The sequence below is a fragment of the Pteropus alecto genome, unplaced genomic scaffold (assembly GCF_000325575.1).
Source record: "Pteropus alecto unplaced genomic scaffold, ASM32557v1 scaffold7, whole genome shotgun sequence".
NCBI lineage: Eukaryota > Metazoa > Chordata > Mammalia > Chiroptera > Pteropodidae > Pteropus > Pteropus alecto.
The window spans coordinates 49,293,266-49,316,522 of NW_006494614.1; the positions used below are offsets into that span (position 1 = coordinate 49,293,266).

Genomic DNA, 23,257 nt, shown 5'->3' on the forward strand with positions numbered 1-23,257 from the left:
GTTCTTGGACAACTTGAAGAACCACAGTTGGGTTTATGATGGAGCTGTAAGTCTGAAGGCTGGGCACATACTGAAAAGCTCTAATGTGGCCTCTCAGGGACAACAGAAGTTTCTATTACCTGCAGGCCGCGTGACTGAGGCAAAATACTCCCGCTCACTAAGCCCGTTTCCTAATCATAAGGGAATAGTAAAGGGATAATACTACATACTGCTCAGTGATGTTAGGTGGTTGCACAGTTGCTTTGCAAACTATAAAATGACATACAAGTATCATTCTTATATTCTAGTTGACTTTGTGATACTGTCGTAGCCTATTTAAATTCAAGTAAGTACTCACACTACATTTCTAGGAGGAAGATAAATGACTAGAAGTGCTTGACAATGGCTCAAGAGTCTTGGGTTTTACTCCAAGCTGTGTTAATGACATTCCGTGTGACTTTGATGTGTCTGACGTCACATTCCCTTTCTGGGCTACCGTTTCCCTGTTTGTAACAGGAGTAGAATGAAAGAGCTGAAGTCAATGTTCTCTGTCTCTTCTAGTCCTGTTACTCAACATTACACTCCGTTAGTTCCTTCTCCAAGCCCATGAGTCACATCAGCCAAGAAACAATCATTCATTGAGACTCTAACACTTCTTCCCTCCCTCCTGATTTATTTATTTGGGATTACGCTGCATCCCACATCATCACACTTATTTCTTTCTTTCTCCATTAGATTTAATAGTTTGGATAACATTTCTTCCAAATGGCTGTGAGGTTCCTGAGGGAGAAAGACTAGCTCATTGGTCTGTATAGCCCCTTAGGAAGGAGCATGGTGACTTGTAGACAGAAAGAACCCAACAAATGTGAGCTTAACTGAACTGAAAACAGTCCAGAGCTAAACATGGCTCACTCTTGTGTTGCCTTGTACGCCCTGCCCTGTTTCTCCCTCTACTAAAACTGTCTTCATTTGAGACCCAGAGTGATAGAGAGGTCAGTAAAGATAGCCCCATCTCCTTCATCTGAGACCCAGAGTGATAGAGAGGTCAGTAAAGATAGCCCCATCTCCTCCAGCTCTTGGGGATGGTCTATCCCCTATGGTTGTTTCATCTGTGTCACCCTGTGCCTTCCCCTGGCTCCCCCAGTGAGTGGAGGACTCACTAAACTGAGAGGGCTGAGGCAAGACACCTTCTCATTTCACAGGTGAGAACCCAAGGCTAAGCTTCCTCAATAACCTGGTCTCCCCAGCTAGTTGTCTTCACAATCATGATGACCTGTGCGGTGTCTTCTGGACAGACAGGAAGCCTCATAGGACAGGGACTATATCAGAGCTCCCAGTACAGTACCCAGTTATCTGATAATATCAGCCGCATGAGTGGATGCTCCGTCATCACAGCAATTATCCCCTTGCATTGTAATGGCATGCTTTCTCTCTCCCTCCAGACTGTGAACTTCACAAGGGCGGGGACTGTGTCTTATTTGTCTCTGAAGCTCCAGGACCCAGGACAGGGCCTGATGCAGAGTAAACATGCAGTTAACGTATGTAGAGTGAACTCAGGTTACGACACTATTGTAAGGGTTTGCTAAAAAGTAAACATTCCTTTCAGTCCACAATATGCTCCATGAATGCATGAGACATTTTCTCGTTTATCAGAAAATTGTATATTTTCTAGTTCCTGCTAGTTCATCTCTCATTGCTGCTGGAGGAGGCTCTGCTTCCCTGGGGGCCTGGATCAGTCCCATTCCCTATGACAAGAAGCTCTTTCTCCCTCCAAAGCTGTGCAGCCATGGGCTCCTCCCATGTAAACACTGGGTAAGTTTTAGCGCTGGGAAGGCTGGCTCTGAAGGATGGTAAACAGGATATGCTCACTGGTATTGCGTTTCATGTGAGTGAACAAACCTTGTTTCATAACCTATTCTTGAGTGCGTGCCGTGGAGGAGATGCACCCTCTCCCCACATTTCTCAAGGACATTCAGTTCTGTTGCTACCCAGATGTTCAATAGCTGTTTGAAGGCTTCGGCCAAGACCCTGGACTCTTGAAAAGGAAATGGCTTCCTGATGCTGCACCCCTCCTCTTCTCTTCCAGTACATAAATTTACTGTCATTGAGATTGTGTCTACACAGGCAAGGTGAAGGGGAATGCTAATTTAGGCTGACATCTCTTTCCTATGAAGAACAAATATCATTGCACTTTATCTTACCTGAAGACCACCTTTATCACCAGGGGACACCTGGCGCCCTTCCTTGCTTTGCCTGCCTTTGCCCATGCTGATCTCTCTGAATGGAAAACCCTCTTCTTTCAGGACATGCCTATGTACTCAAGTATCAACTTCCTGATGAACATTTTCCTACTCTCACAGCTACCAATATCCAACTCTACAACAGCGTTTATCACCATCCATTAACACTTAACTTTGGGTCTTTCTCCATCGTTTGAGTTCCTGGAGTGCAGGGATAGAACTTATTCATCTCTGCCTAGGGTCTGGCCTCATAATAGGAACTCTGGATATTTATGGAGCACAAGCATTAACGAACTCCACAAGTTTCAGACTGATTAAGGGACATCTTAACCTTGCAAGATCTCAGGAGGAGAAAACGGATCCGCCTTCTCCGCCAGGTTTCCAAGGCCCAGCTCTATGAGCTCCTTGTTTACAATTACTGCACTGGGCCAAGCAAGGCCTGGGTGGATAGGTCGACAACCTCCTGGATGCAGGCAGCAGATAGAAGGAATGAAAGCTGCCTCAGATAAAGATCAGCAGTCTGAAAACAGCCCTTTTGGGGTTGCTAGAGCCAACTTAAGGTGTGTGAACCAGAGCAACCACAACAGCACACAATTGACCTTCAAATCCTTATGGTGCTTTGAGATTATAGACTCACTCTAAGTAGAAAATTCCCAAAGGGTGGGATGTAAAGTGTTTGGCCTGTTGATTTCCTACCCTGCTGTATACTAGAACGTCTCTTGGTATAAATATGAGGGAGCTGTATAAAAACATTTGGATTAGGATAACCGGTAGACCATCATTAAAAAGGAAGGGTTAATTGTTTCATTTTTTTCCATATTTCTACCTTTTTATTCTCCTAATTACCCCCAAGATTGATAGAGCCAGGAAGAATCAATCCATCTTCCAAGCAGGAAAGTAGAGCACATTATGGCTATATTTATTCAAATTTACATAACGGAAAGAACGAGGCTAATTCTTGGACTAATATAAGAACTGGAATGGTTTCATGCTCCAACTCCTTCATTCTATAAATAGGGAGCATGATGCCCAGAGACATCAAATAGCTTGCTTAAGGATACATAGGGAGTCAAAGATTGGGTTAGAGAGGCCAGTATCATTAGGAGCTGCCACTTCATGAACTGGTCCCTTCATTCTCAGCCAGTAAATGTTCCACAAGACTAGACCTCCCTTCTTTAGGGTTTTGTCTCTCCAGCATTTAGAAAAAATCTGACAGAAAAGACAAATTCTATTACAAACCCACAGGGACAGAGAGTATGGGGCAAAGGTGAGAGTTACCACCAGAATCAGAGGAGAGAGCTTGACCAAAGATAACTCAACCTCCCGCCCTTGGAGAAGCATCCTTTCTGCCACTTTCTGTGATATGGAATTGGACAGCCTCTTCCTGACCACTTCTGCTGAGGGGGATCTCCCAACTTTGCCAGGCAACTCATTCCAGTATTGAATTGTTGGAAAATTCTTTCCTCCATATGCCTTCTCCTCTGTACTGTCAGATGGCATTTAATTTTATTTACAGTAATTTTAATTAATTCTAATGCAACAACTAGTGATATGCACTCATTTCTTAGACCACATGTGCAATTTGATGGCTGCCCTGCAGGCCTCCTTGACTGGTCAGCTGGTGTGTTGGTGGCCTGTTAACTCAGCAATGCCCACCCTCCACCCTAAGCCACCCTCTCCCCGCCAGAGCTGCATGGGGTCCATGTGTGCCAGAGCCCTACCTCCATCGTTGTCTTTGCTGTCACCACAGGCGGTTTCCATGGACGTGTCACAGCCAGCTCCTCTCCATCCCAACTGGCAGACGCAGTGCCACCCATTTAGGTCCAAGGTGCATCTACCGTTCCCATTGCACAACCCAGGGCAGCCCTCTGCAAGGCAAAGCACACAGAATCGAGGTCTGATCGTCCACGGCCAACTGCAGTCACACACACTCACATTCCACCTGCCAACTTACAAAATGTTTTCACATCTATCAGCACATCGGTGTTCTCAGCACCCAGAGAGGTGGGCATCATTAGGAACTGCCATTTTATGAGAGGCAACTGAGACCCAGAGGAGAAAGGACTTGCTAAGGACTTGCCACACAGTTAGGAAGTAGCATAGGCAGGAGGTGGCAGAGTCAGGAAGTGCCAGGGATAGGTCTGAAATCCACATCATCCTCATCTAAAACCCTCTCTTTCAGAAGTGATCAGGATTCTAGAGTGGGAGTCAGTGGATGTAGGTGTGTCAGAGACTGACCAATGGAGCTTTTTGCCTGATCATTGTTCCTCGTTCATTTTTGTGTGTTTTTCCTGTCTCTGGAGGCTGTTGGAACAAAGGAGTCATCTCGGAACAAAGGAGACATCTCTTTGTTTACTCCTCATGTACCCTTAGCACCTCTTGGTCTTGTTCTAAAGGGACGTACCATTTTCAGCTGTTACTAGGTCAACTGTATTGGACCTTAAGCTTTTCATTTATTTTCTCCTATTTCCTCCCAAATTGCTTCTGAGGAAGAGTCCTTAGATCTTTTCCTTCCCATCTTACCTGCAGTCACAGAAAAGGGCTCTGCACCAGGAGAAGCCCTGATGGCTGACATGGGTAAGACTAACCAGGGCTGCCTGCAATTGCACATGCTGATATATATGGGCAGGTTACCTTTCCTTCACTTTGTCTGTCTGTAAATCTGTCTGCCTGTCTTACGAGCTTTCTCTGGGCTATCACTGGAGGTATAGAGATGAATGAGACCTAGTTCTTATTCTCGAGAAGTAGCTTATCAGAGGAGACGGATTTGTATAAGCAAAATATTTCACTGCTAGGTGCCCTAAGGGAGATGTACAAAATACAATGGGAACCTAATACAGGAATGGCCATCTGTCTGAGAGGGCTGTGGATGATTTAATCGAGAAGGGTCAGGCAGTATTTAGACTCGGCCTTGGTTTTCCTTTGACTATAGCATAAGATGGGGAGTTTTTATACTATTCAAGTAGAACAGGTTTTTGATTATGACCTTTTCAAATCCCTTTCTCAGAAAATTGTCTGAGAATCTGCTAAGTAACTTGATTCACTTCAGTTTTCTTTTTGCCACTTGTTCTCATTCAAGTCTCCATTTTAACAAACCTGCAAACCCCCTTTCTCAGAGGAACTATCAAAAAAACACCGTTCATTGGCATGCCCTCCATGTCTTTGCCTCTGCTTAGTCTCGGGGAAAGTTATGGATGTGAAAGCACTCTGTCATCGATCAAACTTAATTTATTATTATGAGCGGCAAACTGCTGCTACAAGGATGGCTACAAACTTTCTGTAATGAAATAACTAAAAACTGACCCTTTATTCTTAAATAGGACAAATGTGAATGCAGCTGCCCAGCACAAGACCTAGGCCAAGGTAGGCACTCACTAAATGGCTGATCAATTAGAATCTAAAACTTTCATGTTTCAAAGGCTTTTGATAGTTGACTGTGATTACAAAGCAAAAGAAAAGAACATGCTCATTTATATTTGAGGTGTTTAACACAGCAACCAATCAATCAATCTGGCTACTGCATTTTCCATTCAAAGGAAGAAACACTTGTGGAGTGTGTACTCCAAGCCTAGGTGGAATTTCCTCCAGAAGTTCAGAAGCAAGTATGGACTATGTGGTCTTTGCACAGCAGAAGCCTATTGGGAAAAGTGAGAAGCCACCAGCATTGCCACCTAAAAGTAATCGAGAAAGCAGTTATAAAAGCGCAGGAATGGTGCTGTGACGTGCAGGTGACTACCCAGGCGTTCTGACTTGGTAGCCAACTCCCTTTCCCCAATTAGTCTCATTCAGATTTTTGTCCATCAGGCTGGGACTTCCTTTCAATTAAGCCTCATTCGTATTTCAAATATCAGTCCTGGAGGAGACAGGGTACAAATGTTAAGAATGGTAGTAGATTGTTTTATCTTGCTCTGAGATACAGCCCTTTGTAAGAGGCAAAGAACATCTCTTGTGTAAGAGCACAAGCCTGGGAGCCATATCAAAGGCTGGCTCTGCGACTCAGTGGCTCTATGACCTGGGCACTTTATTTAATTTCTTTGAGCCTCGGTCTACTGATAAAATGGGGTTGCTGGGAGGATTAAATAAGATAATGTATGCATGATGCACAAAGCCTGACATACAGCTCCAACCAATATCTGAATCTTCTATTCGGCTTTACCTTCTATTTTGAGTAGAGGACATATAATAAGTAATCACCTCAGCTGGGGCTCATAGAAAGGCAAAATAGAAAACTGAGGCAGTTATCTAGATCAGAGTCAGCAAACTTTTTCAATAAAGATCCAGATAATAAATATTTTAGGCTCGTGAGACATAAAGTCTCTGTTGCAATTACCCAACTCTGCCATTGCAGCTTGAAAGCAGCCACGCACAATTTATACATGAATAAGCATGGCTGTGTTCCAGTAAAACTTTATTTACAAAAACAGGTGATGGGCCAGATTTGGTCTATGTGCTGTAGTCTGCCAACCCCTGGTGTAGATGCTTCAGGAGAGTGATGACAATAACAGTTGCCATATACTGAAGGTCTATGCTATTGTGCTAGACACTTTATATACATTATTTCTAAACTGAATAACTTTTTGTTATATTTTACAGATCCTGATTTTTTAGGGCAGTTCCAATTTCACATGATTTAATTATAAATTAAAAAAAAAAAAAACAACAACAACCCATGTGTTGTAATAGAGTGTGGACTTTGGAGCTAGACAGACCTCAGTTCAAACCCCAGCACTACCATTTCACTTACTTGTATGTGTGATGACTGGCAAATTATTTAACTCTCTAGGCCTCAGTTTTCTCATCTATGAAATGGAGTAACACCTAATTCAAAGAGTTGTTGAGAAGATTAATAGATAATCTATGTCAATTATTTAACACAGTAGGTAACAGAAGTAGGTATTCAATAAACAACAGCTGCTCTCACTATTATCAGATTTGTTTTAATGTTGTGTACCTTCACTCAGAAATTAACCTTTTACCAGAGCAAATCGTGTCAATGTGTGGGTCAAAAGCTATGGTCCTCATTAATGCAAACCCTGCCAAAGAGAGCTCAGACAAGCCCAGTGACATGGGGATCGATATGTTGCTGCATGAGAGGCAGTGAGATGGGTTCAGGACCATGAGTTCCAGCCCAAACCCACCACTTCACGCTCTTCTAGTAAGTACGCTGTCCTTCTTCTTGAGAGCAACTGTTCCAAGTATACTTAAATTAATTGTGCAATTAGTTTAATGTCTTATACTCATTAAATTAGTTTAATGAGTTAGAATCTAAACTCCATAAAGTTGACTGTGTGCCTAATCCATGTCTTGCACTCAATACATATATTAACTGTTGTAATGAATCAGTGAATGAAACAGGAGACCCAGGTTCTCGTACCTCCTGCTTAACTTAAATTAAAGTTAATTTTCCTCTTTTGGCCTCAATTTCCTCATTTATGAGAGTTTGGGTGAGATGATCTGCTAGGTCCTACCAGCACAACTGACCTAATGAGAAGGTCAAATAACTTCATATTTGATGACTTTGTTTTTAATTTCAACATACTTTACTCAGCACTTACTGAATGCCAGGCCTTGTGTTACTTCTAGTGTATACAGAGATGAGATATATCACCTCACCTCAAGAATTTTATATTCTACTTATCTATACCCTAATTTGTTCCAGGAAGGATTTAAAGTGGGTCTTATAATCTCAAACATTACTTTTCAGTGTGAATTTTATAGCGTACTAGTTCTCTGAGGTCCTCAAAAACAAGCTTCTGTAATCAAATAAGTTTGGAAAACATTGCATCCTATATTCTTATCCTAGAAAAGAACACTAAATATTAATACATTAAAGGCTCTGAGAAATATTACAATAAAGAAACCTGCTTATTAGATTATCAGAACAATTTCCGATTTGACCTCAGAATTTTCCCCAACCCCATAACCCTTTACAATAATGTGGAATAATCCATTCCACAAAACCCACTTTAAGAAGCCTTCTCTAGTGAGCTCGTCTTAGTACATAGTGCCTAGCGCACCATTCTGTGCTTTGAATCTGCCTGAAGGAGCAGATTCTCTGGGAGAGAAAGCTCTACATGTGAAATCACAGGAACGCTTTATTCACAGTCAGTTTCTTTAAATGGACCAAGTTATGCCCTGAAGGTTTGCACTGTCCTATCAGTTTTAGGGTTTCAGAGGGACCTTGAGTATCTGTGGGTTAAATGACGTTTGCTCTCATCCAGCAATTTGCTTCTAGGATAATCGCACCCCCATTAGCCAGTATGAAGAAGCCTCCTCTGGTGTGACTTGCTGACTTTCTTAAAGCAATATGCCTATCCTTACCCATTACTGAAGCTCATTAATTCCACAAACCCTGAAACTCATCAATAATTCAGAGAGCCCAAATGACATTAACAATCCCCTCTGGAAGGACTCACACCAGGCATTTGCTAGAGCCAAAATAATGTAATTTTAAGGTTTAGAGCAGGGCTAAGCTTTTCAAAAGAAATGATGCCCTTTAAATGACAAGGGAAAGCTTTATCTTCAACTTTCTGCCTAAACCTATGAACAAGCCCCCCCTAGTCATCAGGTATGACTAGAAGACTTTCAGAATCCTCCAAGTTATTTTTTAGTTAAGGGGTTATGCAATATACCTATCATATATCTAAACATTTCTTTATGGTTCTCTTTCTTTATGGTTCTCTTTCTGTTCTTTTTGTACTTTTTCATCCCTATAGTCACTTCCCTAGACAGGTTCACTATCACCTCTTACCTAGATGACAGCAATAATCTAATTGGTCTCCTCGTTCCCAAATGTCCCCCTCAACTCTTTTCTATAATATGGTCAGATCAATCCTTCCAAATCACAAATGTCATTGAGTCATTATCCCACTTTTAAAAACCTTCTGTGGTTTTTCTCATCTGCTTATGTTTAAGTTCACAATCTTGAGCTACAAGGTTCTGCCTAATTTTGGCAGATCTCCTTGCTAAGCAGACCCTGGACTTCCCCTATCATAACCCTCATCACATTTTGTCGGAATTGTTTTATTAGTGTCTTCTCTGCTAGACAGTGGGCAGCTCTACAGTAGGGACCATTTCTGTTGTGTGGTATCCACATTTTCTGGCACTTAGGAGGAGCGAATGCTGTTTCTTTTGCCTCTACCAATGCAAATGGACAGCACAGAACAGAAGCCAGCTTGTCTTTGAATCACAGAGTATTCTATTCTGACAAGTCCTGAGCTTGCATTGTATAGGTCTCTGAATTTCTTTTTTTTTCTTCCAGGAATAGTACCCATTATTAGTACCCATAAAGTGAGCCAAATGGGGCCTTGGTCCAGACCTAGATTTTGGCAAGAAACATTTGTCTTTTACAGCAACCTACGATTCATTGACCTAATCCAACCCTAGGTCTAGTGATATTTTCAGAACTAGAGATCAGAATGGTGGTTTGAGAGAGAATATATGTCACTTCTTGGTGAGGGTGCAAATTTGGAAGATGTGGTTTGTAGGAAGGATACTGGAAATTACGGGATATTCTTGGTTATTTATGGTGACAGAAGAAAAAAATGTTGGAAATATGGATTAGGTCAGGAAATCCAAAATCCTGGCTCAGCCACTTACTAGAGGTGTAAGCCAGGATGGGCCACTCGCTTCCTCAACTTCAATTTCCTCTTCCAATCCAATGAATAAAATTATATCTGTGCCCTTAAAAAAGTTCACAGGACTCATTTATGATTCATGGATATAAAAATACTTCACACAGTAGGAAAATTCCAACAAATAGATGGTAACATTATTAAATTTTATCTATTTTGATGATTCCTCTAATAATTATGTGTAAAATTCCTACTTTAAAGAGGCTCACAGGTATTACTCTCTTCTGCTGGAATTATTTTATTCTCAGTTAAAGAGCAGTAGGTTAAATGTGAATATCCTTACTTCTCAATACCAGGCATCCATCTGATGGGCCCAAGTAACACCTTTGCTATATTTGGCAAGATGTCTCAGTTGAAAAGCGTTCAGTAATTTAAGTTTCCCCAAAACCCATTCCATAAGTTTTTAAAAGCAGTTGCCATCTCTTATTAAAAGCTAATTTAGCCATCTCTTTACAATTCCAAAAATTAGTCTGGCTAACAAAGTCCTTCTCCAAATTCAAGTAAGAATAAGCATATGATGATAAAGTAGCATAGCTAACATTTGTTGAACACCATTCCTGCCCACGTGCTAAGCACTTCACATTCATCATTTCACCTAATCCTATGCCAACCCTATGAGGTAGGTCCTGTTACAATCCTCTTTTATAAAGACTCTGAAGTGAAGGGAGGTTAAGTAACTTGCCCAAGGTCACCCAGTTCATCAAGTGTTGGATTTGGGATTCATCTCAGGCAGTCTGACTCCTGAGTATGAGTCCTTAACCACGGAGCTCGTATTTTATGCCAGGTGCTGTGTTAGGGCTTAAGGATAAAAAGATGAATAGGGCATAGTATTTCTCCTCGGGGAGCTTGGAGTCTTTTAGGAGCACACATATCTGATTATTCTGAGACTTATTCTTAGAGCAATGAGGCCTATTGGGAAAATTAGGTACTACCTAATTAATGTAAATGTTTAAAATAGAAGGAATTGCTTTGCCTGTAGGGAATATCCTTCATAGATAAGACTTACCAAAGTCAGGCCTTCTCTGAAAGGGAAAAATCCCAAACAAAAGGCCATCCTGTCTGAGGTCAGGGGTTTGTTTCCCCGCTTTCTGCAGAGCCTGGCACAGAATCTAGTACACAGTACTAGTACTCGTGGTGCTCCATAGGCAGTTGTTGGATGAATGAACATGACAGTAATAAAATGCAGCTCTTACGATTTCTTAGCTTGCTTTGGGATCTCTTCTTCTCTCAGGCCACCCACACTGGTTCCCAGTATCTTAATTCTAATGGACCTGGGGCCATAGGAGATGGGCTAGATAACATGAGATGGGGTAGAAAGGGTGAGAAGTGTATGTGTGTATGGGGAGGAAAGGACAACAGCACAATGGTAATGTCACAAACAGATTGAGCACTTTAGGGGGAAGAATGACACTCCGGGTATATCAACCGCCTTGTGACCAAAAACCGCCCTCCGGGCAGTGGATACTCTGACAAAGCTGGGGATGTGGCAGTATCTAGACACCATGCTGATGGGGTGTATATACATTTACATATATACATTTCTTCTTTTATGCTTATACACAAACACACACACAAAGACAATAAGGAAAATAGAGGAAGGAAGACCATACCTTTAACTACCCTATCCAGATAGTGCGCTTGGGAAATAAAAGACAGGACATTTAAGGTAGGATCCAGAGTAAGTGCAATACTGCCTGCCACATAACCATGCCAGGTGCTAAGGAAACAAAGGGGATGCACCCCATATTTGGGACAGACCTGCCATGGTGGGGAAAATAAAACCAAAGACAGGATAACATGAGAGAGAAGGAGGGAGAGCAAGCACATTCTCCAGGAAGGGCCAAAAGGAACTTCAACACATTCTGTGACCCAGGTGTTTGGAAATATGATCATATAAATGGGAGGACATATGGACAAGGAGAATGGGAGAAAACGGGGGATGAGAAGCTGCAAAAGTGGCCACACTCCTGTTCCGTCAGGTTTGTTCAGTCTTATGGAAAACTAGACTTGCACTCTGTCTACCGAGAGCGGCATCCAACTTCCCTTTAGCGGAAGCAGTGGTGGAAGAACAAGTGCACCCTGTTCGGGCAGAGGAGTTTCCAGGGAGCTGGAATATAGAACTACGCAAAATCAGAATCATCTTTGATATGCACTAGGGAAGTGGGTTGAGTCTTTGGTCAAATATACCACTAGAGTATCTGTTTGCCATTCTTGAATTTTCTGTGGACACATGTGCCCATACAGACCTGAATGCAAAATGCCTGGGGTTCTAAGTAAGATGCATCTCTTTTTTGTGCATCTTACAAAGAATGTGAGGTGCAGGTCAATGGATGTCACTGTGAAAAATAAGAAAAAGAAAAGAAAACTAGACCACTTCCCGATGCTTATTAACTCAAAAGACAGAATGATGTATGCTTCGTTTTCCAATGGAGGGGTTGCAACCAAGCATTGGCTTGTTTGGCAATCTGAGGTTTTGCTTATTTGTGAGGATGGGGGTCAAACATTCCTCTGAAAGAAAACCCACTGTGCATATATGTAGCTATGTTTAAAGCAGGGCAGACCTCTTCATTCCCACCATAAATCAGTAACACCATTTCACCTTCCCCATCTAGGCTGTAGCCGTAACCATTTGAGGAACTTCTCCTTCGCCCCCTCTCTACGACTCCCCTATGTGTGCTGCCACAAAGGCCAGATAGATGGCGGTCTCCTGAAGGGCTTGATTCTTTCTGCTACTCTGGCTCCCCATCCTCAGCTCAATTTCACACATGAATCAAAAGTCTCAAAAGTCGGTAAGTAGGAATGAACTGCAATGGTGGGACCTTATCTAGAAGCCTTAGGGTTCTATAAACTGTAAGAACATTCTTACCCTATTGATACAAAAATACAAATTTTATCCTTCCAATCCCCTGGATAGGAAATGCTGTTGCTATTCATCCATATAAATTTGCCTCAAAAGACTGGTGGATGAGAGTCTCTCTTCTTAGTTGGGGTAACCATGTAGTAGTCTCTGTTTCAAGATGAAATATGCTTCTGGAGGCTGCACGGCCAAGTGGAAAATTGAAAAGAGGTGATTTTAACTGGCTCTGCATGCTTCCCCTTCATTCTTACAGATGTTGTGGTGTCCATGAGATAATAGGATATACGAAGGAAAAGTGAAGGAGAGTGGCTTATTAAGCAGGAGTGAATAAACAAAGCTGTGGAATGCCAAGCAATGAAAAATAGGGGCCGCCCACATGTAAAACAGCCTTGGAAACAACTGGCTAAGGCAAAGTCTTTCTCAATTCTTGGTTCATCTGTCACTATTGCCTTAGTCAAGCTCATTCATCTAATTTTGCAAAATGATCTAAATTTCTTAGACGTGATCTCCCAGGATACGCCATCAGAAAGCAATAACACGCAGGATCTCTGGGATCTCCTGGCTCAGCCGTTGTTCTTAGATTCCAGATCTGCAGTTTTGTGGGGGGGTCAGAATCATACATTCTTGTAAAATCTCTGAACCCAGCTACAGAAGAGGTGACATGAGCTTAGATTTCTTTCACAGGGTTAGGAAGGATGACTAGGCTGGATGAGACACCATCATTGGGATCCAAATGGCCATACCACCCTGCAGTATCCATTTTGAGGGAGTTCGCCAACAAGGAACACTTTGATTATCTCCAAACTTAAGGGTGATATCATGGGTCTGGTGATGAGTACAGATTATATCTACTCTATAGGCTAATATCGCCAAACCCGGGGGCTGACTTCAGAGAGCTCTCTCTCTCTTCTAATGCCAGTTCATTTTTAAGGATTTTTTTTTTTTTTAGTAATAAAGATCTCTATTAAATGTAAATATATTTTTTAATATCTTTAAAAGTGCTTACTAATATCTCCAGACTGAAAGCAGTAGTAACAGCCCAGAGGTGATTGAGGTAGACTCAGGTTGCAATCAACCTTGTGGGTTTTAGGAGACAAAAGTGAACATTCAAAATGTCAAATTCTGAGTCCACAAATCAAGGGGTTCCTTTCCTACACAGTGATCTCAAGCCACACTGTGAATCAAAAAGCTGATAAAAGTCAGTCAATACCAAGTCCAACAGTTTCCTCGGAATGAAACAGAGCTTCCTTGTCTCTGGCTATTAAAAATGGAAGTGATAACTGGGTCTTTAAATCCAATGCCATTTATTTAAAAGAGGCATACGCAGTAATCCATACCACTGTTGCTTTCATTGTTTGAAAATCTTGGCACATATGCCCTTGAGTATGGTCACTTAAAAATTCATCATGATTTTAAAGTACTAACTTTAAGAAAAGATGACATAAAGTCCATAAGTTTGCATTCTGAATGGTGGATTCAGGACTTCACAAAAATTCCTTCATCTTTCTTCTCAGAACTTCAGAATAAAGACGATAGTAGCAGAGTCATTTTTCCTCTTGGGCCATGTTTATTCTTTCAACATTGCACAAATGTTTCTTGTGCTCCTTCTACATTCCTGTCACTATGCAAGAAACTGGAGAGCGTGGTGGCACATAGCTGTTTATGATAGAGACTCTGGGCTTTTGGCATGAGGTTGGTCTGTGAGGTTTTAGGTGTCTTTCCCATTTCTATGACCTCCAACATGAAAACCTCCTTCCTTGACTTGCTTGTACCAACAGAAGTTTCTAAAAATTTCTCTTAGGATAATCCTAAGAAGCTTCAGGGGGTCCCCATCAAAGGTTATGGAGAATATGGCAAGAGGCTTTTCATTTTTATTCTCAAGGAGCCTCAGTTGACTCTAATAGTTGTATCACTGGTACATATTAGGCCAGGTAAAACAAGGATCATTTCAGCAGGCAATGCTTGGGGTGTTTACAATTATCTACAATTCTTTCAGATGGATGACATACCATCAAAGGGATATTTTTGTTAAGATCTTGGCTATATTAATGCTCTTCTCTCTTTGGATGAAGGATCAATGAGAAAGTGGCCAATGGCACCCATCCTGAAAGGGACTCAACAAGGCCTACTAATTTTCCCCCAGTTTCCCACCCCCACTACATGTGAGCTGAAATCTCCCAGAACCACTGTCCAATATAGAGCTCTTGCTCTGATAACTTGGGGTAGACCCCTGCCGATTTTCTCTTTTTCTTTGTCAGCATTTGTCCTGTTGGTCATAGGTCCTGTTATGAGAGAATGCTTTTGAGGAGGGATAAGCATTGGGCCATCACATAGGTGCCAACATCTTGTGAGTGACTTGTGAGCTCTCGGTGGAGGACTGTCTGATTACGAAAAAGAAATCCAAGACCTACCATTCAAAAGTGGGCAAAGAACTCCAGAAGATTATATGGCCTTTTTAAATAATTTCTCTTTATCATGAAGTCTGGCTTTGCTCACTCTAGTAATTACATCATCAGAGTATTATTTTGATCTTTACTCTCAGAGGAGGATTTGTTTAAGAATCAAGATTTATACGATTGGACAGCTCTCCTGAAGCCTAGTAAATAATTCTGCATATCTGGCATGTTGAACAATCACAACTTTAGGGTCAAGGTTTGAATTTTACAAATGTAATCAGAAGCTGGCATTTCCCACATGTGTTTTGAGACTTTATAGACAAGGGGCATGAGTGAATAAAATAACTGTCATAGAAGTGATCCAAAATGTTAGCAGTGTTTTCAAAGAAATAGAAAAAAAAAAATTCAACACCTTAAATTTCAAGTGAATAAAATAACTATCATAGAAGTGATCCAAAATGTTAGCAGCGTTTTCAAAGAAATAGAAAAAAAAATTCAACACCTTAAATTTAACTATCATTTGCAGCTTTCTCTAAAGAAATTGGAGGTCAAGCCTCAAACTTAAGAGACTCATAACATTCCTGGAAAAGACATCCAAAAATATGGTTTTGATGATTCTGTGTTGGCCATATATTTGAGAAATAGATCCAAATGAACCCATCTTACCTTAACTTCTGGTCTAGGAAAACCGGGTTCCATAAACATAAGTGGAAGTATTGGTGATGAGTAAGAGTGAAAAATCCCTTTTTATTTGTGGGATATTTTTAGGAACAGGTGACTGAGATTCAGGCTGATGGGTGTGCAGTTCTGTGGGCAGTGGAGGAGGGGACCAGTATTCCGTCACCCCTAGAGGCCTCTTCCAGCCACCCCATTCCGTGATTCACAGGAGGAGAAAGTGAAGCCCCAGTGATATTTCTTGAAGATGTAAAGAGACAGATAATTCCTAACATAAGGAATTAAGATACAATGTGAAATAGTCTTGCTTTTTGACAAAAATATTGTCATTAAATAGGATGCCACTATCGAATTCTCTTTTATTCTGAAAATGAACTTCTTTTGAGAAAAACCTTGGCTTCCATAAAAGAAAGATAGACCAAAGCCCCCAAAGGAGATATTTAATTCCGACTTTAATAATCTGCTCTAGGAAATGTCACTAGGGTAAAAGGTTCTTATGTTGGGGATTTGACTATAAGGAGCCCAGGCTTGTCTTATTCTTTTATGCCAGGTGTTAAGTAATCAAGTCATTCTTTTCTGTTTATGGAGGGTGATAGTGTGTGAGTAAATAGGCCTTCCTCCCTTTTGCTTTTACTGCATGGAGGTCTCTGAATCAATGTCGTGGATACTGGCTTTTTCTCTGGTGTGATACACGACTATACTACAGCATATGAGCTAGTGGCACTATAATGACCTACTGTATAATAATAAAACCTGATAACAAGAGAAAATGTAACACTTTGAATTTCTAACTTTTCACATCAGCAGTGTTTTCTTTTCCTAAAGGATCCTCACAGGGAGTGAAGTTCCCTGGAAACATAAGAAAGTGCTTCTTGTTACCATCCAAGTTTAAAAGAGGGGTTTCTCCTTCTCATTTCTATTCCAAAAAGAAAAAGAAGGCACCGCCCTTGTTTCTCTCATTTGCATTGCCTCCCCCTTCCCTTCTGTCCAACAAGGTTATTGAAGCGTTCCTTCAGCATTGGGGTGTTGGGTTTCTCAGTGGGGATGCAGCTGGCCACAGGCAGAGATGCACGTGCACGGAGAGCAAGCTGCCATGCAGGGAGATTAGACAGGGACAAAGGAAATGCTCACCACACAATGAAAGGTAACAGAATTCCCAGCCAGCGTCCTTTCATCTGAGCCAGTATGACTAGTCCATTACTTCTTAAATGTCCTGTGACATTTTTCTGGTATTTATGACTGTCAACCTCCCTCTTGAACTGTGCACATTTACCTTGATGGAGTTCTTATCTGGAGGAGAAGAAGCATCTGCAATCCCAAGGAGGAATTTGCTCTTAAAGAGTAACAACAGGGTGAGCAGGGGAGGTGGGAAGGGGTGGTTTGACTTCTTGGCATTGAAACAAAAGGGGTATTCTTTAGGCCAGGCTGATGAACGTCCACAAGACACTAGACGTAACACAGCCTGCCCACAAACCTGGTCATGAGTCATCTGTGACTGGACTGAGAGAGAATCTCCTAAACCCCTCATCATTTGATTCAGATGAGATGCTTTTATCTTATAAAAGTCTGACATCCATAAATTTTAGAACTTGCTAAGGTGACTTGAGGACTCTGTAAGCAAGTTAGAATGGGCTCTGATTTTGGTTTTAATAGGGATGGGTTCCCTTCTGGGCTGGGAGGCTAAAAGGTCAGTCTGTACTCAGTCAGGCAGAAAAGTGAAAGCAGAGTTTAAAGGAGGGGCCCCTCAAGTGACTTGGGCTCTTTCTCTTTAAGGGGTATCCAGAACAATCATAAGGTAAGATATAATGACATAAAGAAGCCACCCAGAAGCACACAATAAGACACAGCAGCACATTCTGCTATGAAAAAGCAGGGAGGGTTGCCATCAACTCTGAGTGGATCTGTTAAGATAGCGGGTTGGCAGATTAGGTGTGGACTTCTGAGTGCAACCGTAATAAGAAGGAACAGCCTCTGGGAAAGATATCAGCCAGATGCCACTGCAGAAAACCTGAGCTTTGTCCTACATGAACTACACAGCAAGCAGCTGGTGAGCAGCCCCTGCACCAAGGCTCAGAAGACTGAGCCTCCAATTCCTGTTCTACTTCTTAAAAGTTAAGTAACCTTCAACCTCAGGTCCCTTAAAAGAAGGAAATAATATGTATGCCTTCACAGCATGGTTGTTAGCAGCATGAAATAAAGCAGTTAAAGCCATTAGTACAGTGCTGGACACACTGTAAATACTCAAAAATGAGAAGCTATTATAATGAATAGTAATAAGTATAAGGTGTTCTATAGCCATTTATAAACCGAGTGATGTTTGAGAGCAGGGATGATGAATATAAACTAATTTCAGGCTATAAAACAAAAAGAATGGAGCCTAAATAAACATGAGATAAGAGATAGCTCCATTTGCTCAAAATTCCTTTGTCCTCCAAAAGCTTTGGGTCTGGTCTCCCAGTTTCTGTAAGACTTTAAGAGGTGACTTTCAGAGCTGGAGAGGCACCCAGAATCCTGCCTTCTAAAGCCATGTGCTCACCATCTGATCACAGACCCTTCCTTTAAAAAAAATAATGGAAGAGGAAGACGTTAAAACACACATACACAAACCAGTTGATTCAATAAAGAGCTTTCAGTGAGTGTTCATTCCAGATAATAGACCAAGCAAAATGTCTGGCTGTGTTTAAAATCAACAAAAACAGCGGGAAAGGCAGAAAGAAGGGAATGGACTGATCAGCTTGTTTTGAAAGCTGCCAACAGTGCTGCTTCAGCAGAAGCTGGTGGTGCCGTGCAGCCCCCAAGAGAGGAGAAAAGAGACAAATGCAGACAGGACAGAAGCTGAGGACAGGGGAGGGAGCGGTCTCTGGCCTAATGGGATGCAGATGTGGCTTGGGGCCTGTGGGAAGCTTTCCCAAGCTCTCCCAACCAGATTGTGACTCTCATAATAATGGTTATATTTATTGAGCACTCTACTATTTGCCAGCCTATGCTAAGTTCTTTACATGCATTATTATCCCCATTTTATAGGTAAGGAAACTGAGGCTCAGAGCGGCATTGGGCCTTGCCCCCCATGGCTGCTAAGCAAAACTCACCCGCCTCATTAGTGAACCCCAACTCCTTAACACAGACCCATACTATTTGGCCTGTGAAGGGATAAGTAGCAAGGCACGCTAACCAGATAACTGGAATCTGGGAAATGCAGACAGGGAAGGGGGTAAGTTAAAAGTGCCCAGTTATGAGAATAAGTCCAATTGATGTCTAAGGAATGCCAACCATAATGTCACCAGATGAAAGGACTTTGCCCAGTCAGTTCCCACATGCGATGGGGGCCCAGCCTTGGCCCTGAAGTGCCCGACCAAGGCACCATGCAGCCCAGAGAAGGTCCCCCAGGGCCTGGGCCCTCCGTACCGATGGTGCAGTGCTCGCCGTTCCATCCGGGGCTGCACTCGCACTTGCCGTCGCGGCAGGTCCCGTGCTCGGTGCAGCGAGGGTGGCAAGCCCGCTGGTCACAGGCCGCTCCCGTCCAGCCATCCTCACAGCGGCACGTGCCCCCCACGCAGGCGCCGTGGCCGCCACAGTCCGCAGCACAGATCTCTGTGGGGAGGGGGGAAGAGGGAAGGGGCAAACCCGGGCCAGGAGGGGCAGGGGTGGGAGGAGAGAGGGAGAAAACAAGTGTTGAGCGAGTTGTTGTTGGGAACAAGGGTCACACTTGGCTACCTTCCTCGGCTTTTGTGAGCAATCGGATTCCAGAGGCTTGGGAGGCTAATCTCCGTGGACAATGACCCTCGGACAAGAACAATTCTCTTGGCAGAAGCCTGTCCTGAGCCCATTCTTCATCAAAATAGGCTGGATTGAAGGGCTGTAATCTGTTTGCTTTCCCCTATTACCAGTCTGTCCCCACTTCTGTGCTTGCCACTTCCAAAGGGGACCGGCCTGTTGAACAGATGTGAGGAAAAGTCAAATTTAATTAAAAACCAGTTATGTGTGAAAACAAAGTGAGGATGAGTCCTCAATTGCCAAGCAAAGTGCTTGTGGGTCTCGCTGGGGCATGTGAAGGGTTCTCGGGCCTGCATTTTGTTCCAGCCTTGACCCTAAATGAGGTGCAGTGAAAGAAAGGCCGGATCCTGCACCTCCTGGATGTACTCTAGTGGTTGTTTTGTGCCTTTGCTGTTTTTGCTCTGTCTTCCTGTGCTTCATCACTCCAACTCTGAGCACCATCTAAATGGCTTTTCTGATCCAGAGCAAGCGGGTCATGGGGGTGGGTTGGGGGGGCGTGGACTACACAGCCAGCGTGGAGTTAGTTGCCTGACCCTTCACAAACAGGCACATGACCTGACTCACCAGCTTCTTGGGCTTGGGGCCAGCGAAGCTTCATGGTTATGCAGGCAGAGGCTGTGAAGGCTCCCAAACACAACTGTTTTTCAGGAAACGGGCAGAGCAACCACAGCCACCGATACCTCTGCCAGGGCTGTGATGGAGACCCTGACTTGATTCTGTGCCTCACGGCCCAACCGTCTTCAAGTGAAAATCTCAATACCTTTAATTTCTCTCAAACTAAATTATTTGGCACCCATGGGCAAAAATTGTTTTTGACCGTGACTCCCTTTTAAGCTGTACTCTTGGTTTAGAAGCTACTAACGGTCTAACTGCTTTTAAAAAAGAAAACAAAATTAGATCTCGGAGACTCAGGCCTTCCTTACCAGTCTACAAGGCAATGGCTAAAATGTTCAAGAATTAAAAAACAACAGTGAGTTACCATTTATGGTGTGTTTCCATGCCAGGCACCTTGCCAAAGCATACTACCTGCACAGGGAGGTGCTACACGCAAGAACACACTGGATTTCTCATCTGCTCAGAGGAGAGGTAGGCTGCTGTCAAATGGGTTCAAAGAGCCCTGACCTGGAGCCAGGGCACCTGGGCTCAGGAATTCTCAGCTATGTGACCTTGGGCAGGTTCCTTGACTTTTCCGATGTGTTGAGCGTGGGCATTATGCTGCTGCCTCACAGCGCCTGTGCTGACTATTGGGGCTTTGGTGGATGACGGAAAGGCCATGGTAAAGATCATTAATTCAGTAAAGGTTTCTCAGGAAAGTGAGTTTTAGACTAGGAGTCTGAGGACCAGGTTTGCAAGGTCGTGCCTGCTCAGCTACTAATCTGCTGTTGATCTTCAGAAGGTCACTTTTCTCTCTGGGTGTCAGTTTCCTTTCTACTAGAGGGGAAACATGATGGCATCAAAGGTCCCTCCAGCCCTCAGGCTATGGGAGTATATGCTACAAGTACCCTCCATGTCACAGAGCATCATCTACCCCCAGGCTCAGCTCAAGTGTCCCTCCTCCTCTGAGAAGTCTCCTGAGATTCTCTCTGTGGTTATTCTCTTGCCCCTTGCCGTCCCATATTACACGGTAGAGTGATTTTCTGTTTCTCTGTCTCTCTGCCAGATGTGTGGGATTGAATTCTTCTGATCAGTTCTATGCCTGATACCCAGCACAGATCTTGACACAGAAGACTCTTAATCAAGGTTTGTTGTATAATGAATGTATATGTGCCTGGTGCTATAGGTGCCTGAGAATGTAAAACAATTCACACAGACCCTGCTCAGCCTGGCTGAAAATTAATTCAGGCCTATTTGTCTGATTACCTCTAGTGAGTTGCCCCTATGGAAACTTCCCAAGTGAGGGTGGGGCTGTGGAGCAGGGTCACTGCATCCAGCAGCCCTCCAGGAATGGGACTACTTAGGATGCTCTTCAAGCTTCCTTCCCTCCTTGCACAGACAACAATGGCATTCTCCAGGCCCCAGGCCTCCTCAAGTCCTGTTTCTTAAGTTTCCTTCTGTCCACACAGCACTGCAATGACTGCTGGTGGCTCTGGAGGCTGAGGCTGCACTCAGGGGCTAGAACTTTCCCTTGGGAGACAGAGAGAGAAGATTAGCTTAGCATTTGTTTGGGTATACTCAGCACTATTTCCAGGTGGCAGTTTATGGTGTGAAAGTAAATAGCAGACAGTACTTCTGTTCAATGAGGTGTGAGCCAGGAGAGGGACAGAAGGACAGGCTGCTGGGACCAAAGCCTTGGTGATTCAGGCAGCAGGGCATGTGGAGTTCATGGGGGCTGAGAGCAGAAGAGGCAGGCTTTTCCCAGCACTTGACTGTCTGACTCCAGGTCTTAGCTAACAGGTCGTTCATTCCTTTATTAATTAATCTGGAAGCAGTAGGGATAAAAGAGCATAAGACTTGAAATGAGATGTGGCTCCAAATATCACTTCTGCCAGTTATATGAACTTAGGCAACCTATTCAATTGCTCTGAGTTTTGTTTTCTTCCTCCGTAAAAGGGGGAGGAAGAAAGCTTCCACTTTAGTGGGTATTTAGTGCCTGATAAACAGTAGGTATCAATAAATTCACAGTGATTTATTTTTCTAATAATATTCCACGCATGCCCACTATGTGCCAGAGACTGTGCCTGGTGCTAGGAATCCAGAGGTCAATAAGATACGATCTCTGCCCTCCAGGAGAACATAGTCCAGACAAAGCACAAACTTATATTGACATTCCAAAGATTATCCAAATAATCTACAGCTGTTACTCACGTCTCTGTACCTTTTTGCTTGTGTGCAATGAATAAAAAAACCACGAACCTTGGGATCAGAAAGATTTGGGGTCTACCCTTGGCTTTGTCACTTACTGGCTGGGTATTCTGCAAGTTGCAAGTTATGAAATTCATTGGAGCCTCACTTTCTATTTCTGTAAAATGGATATAATAATTCTCACTTTACCAATCTCACAGGGCTGGTGTTAGATCAAATGAGGTCCTGTGTGGGAAAGTATTTTTGGTTAATAACTAACAAACACATATCAGGTTTTACAGTTTACAAAGCTCTCTTCATGTACCATTTCTCATTTGACTATTACAATAATGCTGTGAGAACACCTGGCTATTATCTTTCCTAGAGGTGAGGCTACCGAGACCCAGACAGCATAAGGGAATTCTGTCAGGTCATTTGGTCATCTGGTGCTTCTCATTTGGACAATCCTCAGAGCGATGCTGTAAGACTAGCATTTTACAGATAAAAGGGCAGGCTCTTCTCTGAGGGGACTGGACCTCCTGGTTCTTCAAGCAGATTCTCCCCTGTTTTCTGGCCCTGTTGTTTATCCTGTGTTACATCCAAGTCAGACTTTGGATAAATGTGAAATGAAATGAGATCCTCTACGCAGAGTTCCCCAGACATTGGTCTCACTTTTCCCATCTGGAGACCGCAAAGCTATCCACCCAAATATTCCATTTCCTTGCCAGTTTACACTAGACGTGCTCTCCTGGCCTGAAGCTACAGTTGCCTGGTGGCCGGACACCCCTCTAATCAGCCCTTTACAAGCTGGGTTGTGAGCTCTTACACATTTTAATGGAAGGGGCCTGAACAGGGTGACCTTGATGTTTATGAGATACTAAATGACGGTCACACAACCTGTCAGTGTTCAGCTTCTCCTCT

General features: G+C 43.0%; 1 protein-coding gene across 8 annotated transcripts in view; it reads right to left on the reverse strand.

Annotated features, from left to right (window-relative positions):
* TENM4 (teneurin transmembrane protein 4) overlaps positions 1 to 23,257 on the reverse strand; it is a 691,021-nt gene that overhangs the window by 90,641 nt on the left and 577,123 nt on the right. For all 8 annotated transcript variants that reach the window (XM_025042569.1, XM_015600544.2, XM_015600547.2 and 5 more), the window contains 2 exons: positions 19,187 to 19,372; positions 3,941 to 4,087 (listed from right to left, as the gene is read on the reverse strand). In XM_025042569.1, the coding sequence (XP_024898337.1) occupies positions 3,941 to 4,087; positions 19,187 to 19,372 (333 nt within the window). The remainder of the gene's footprint in view (positions 1 to 3,940; positions 4,088 to 19,186; positions 19,373 to 23,257) is intronic.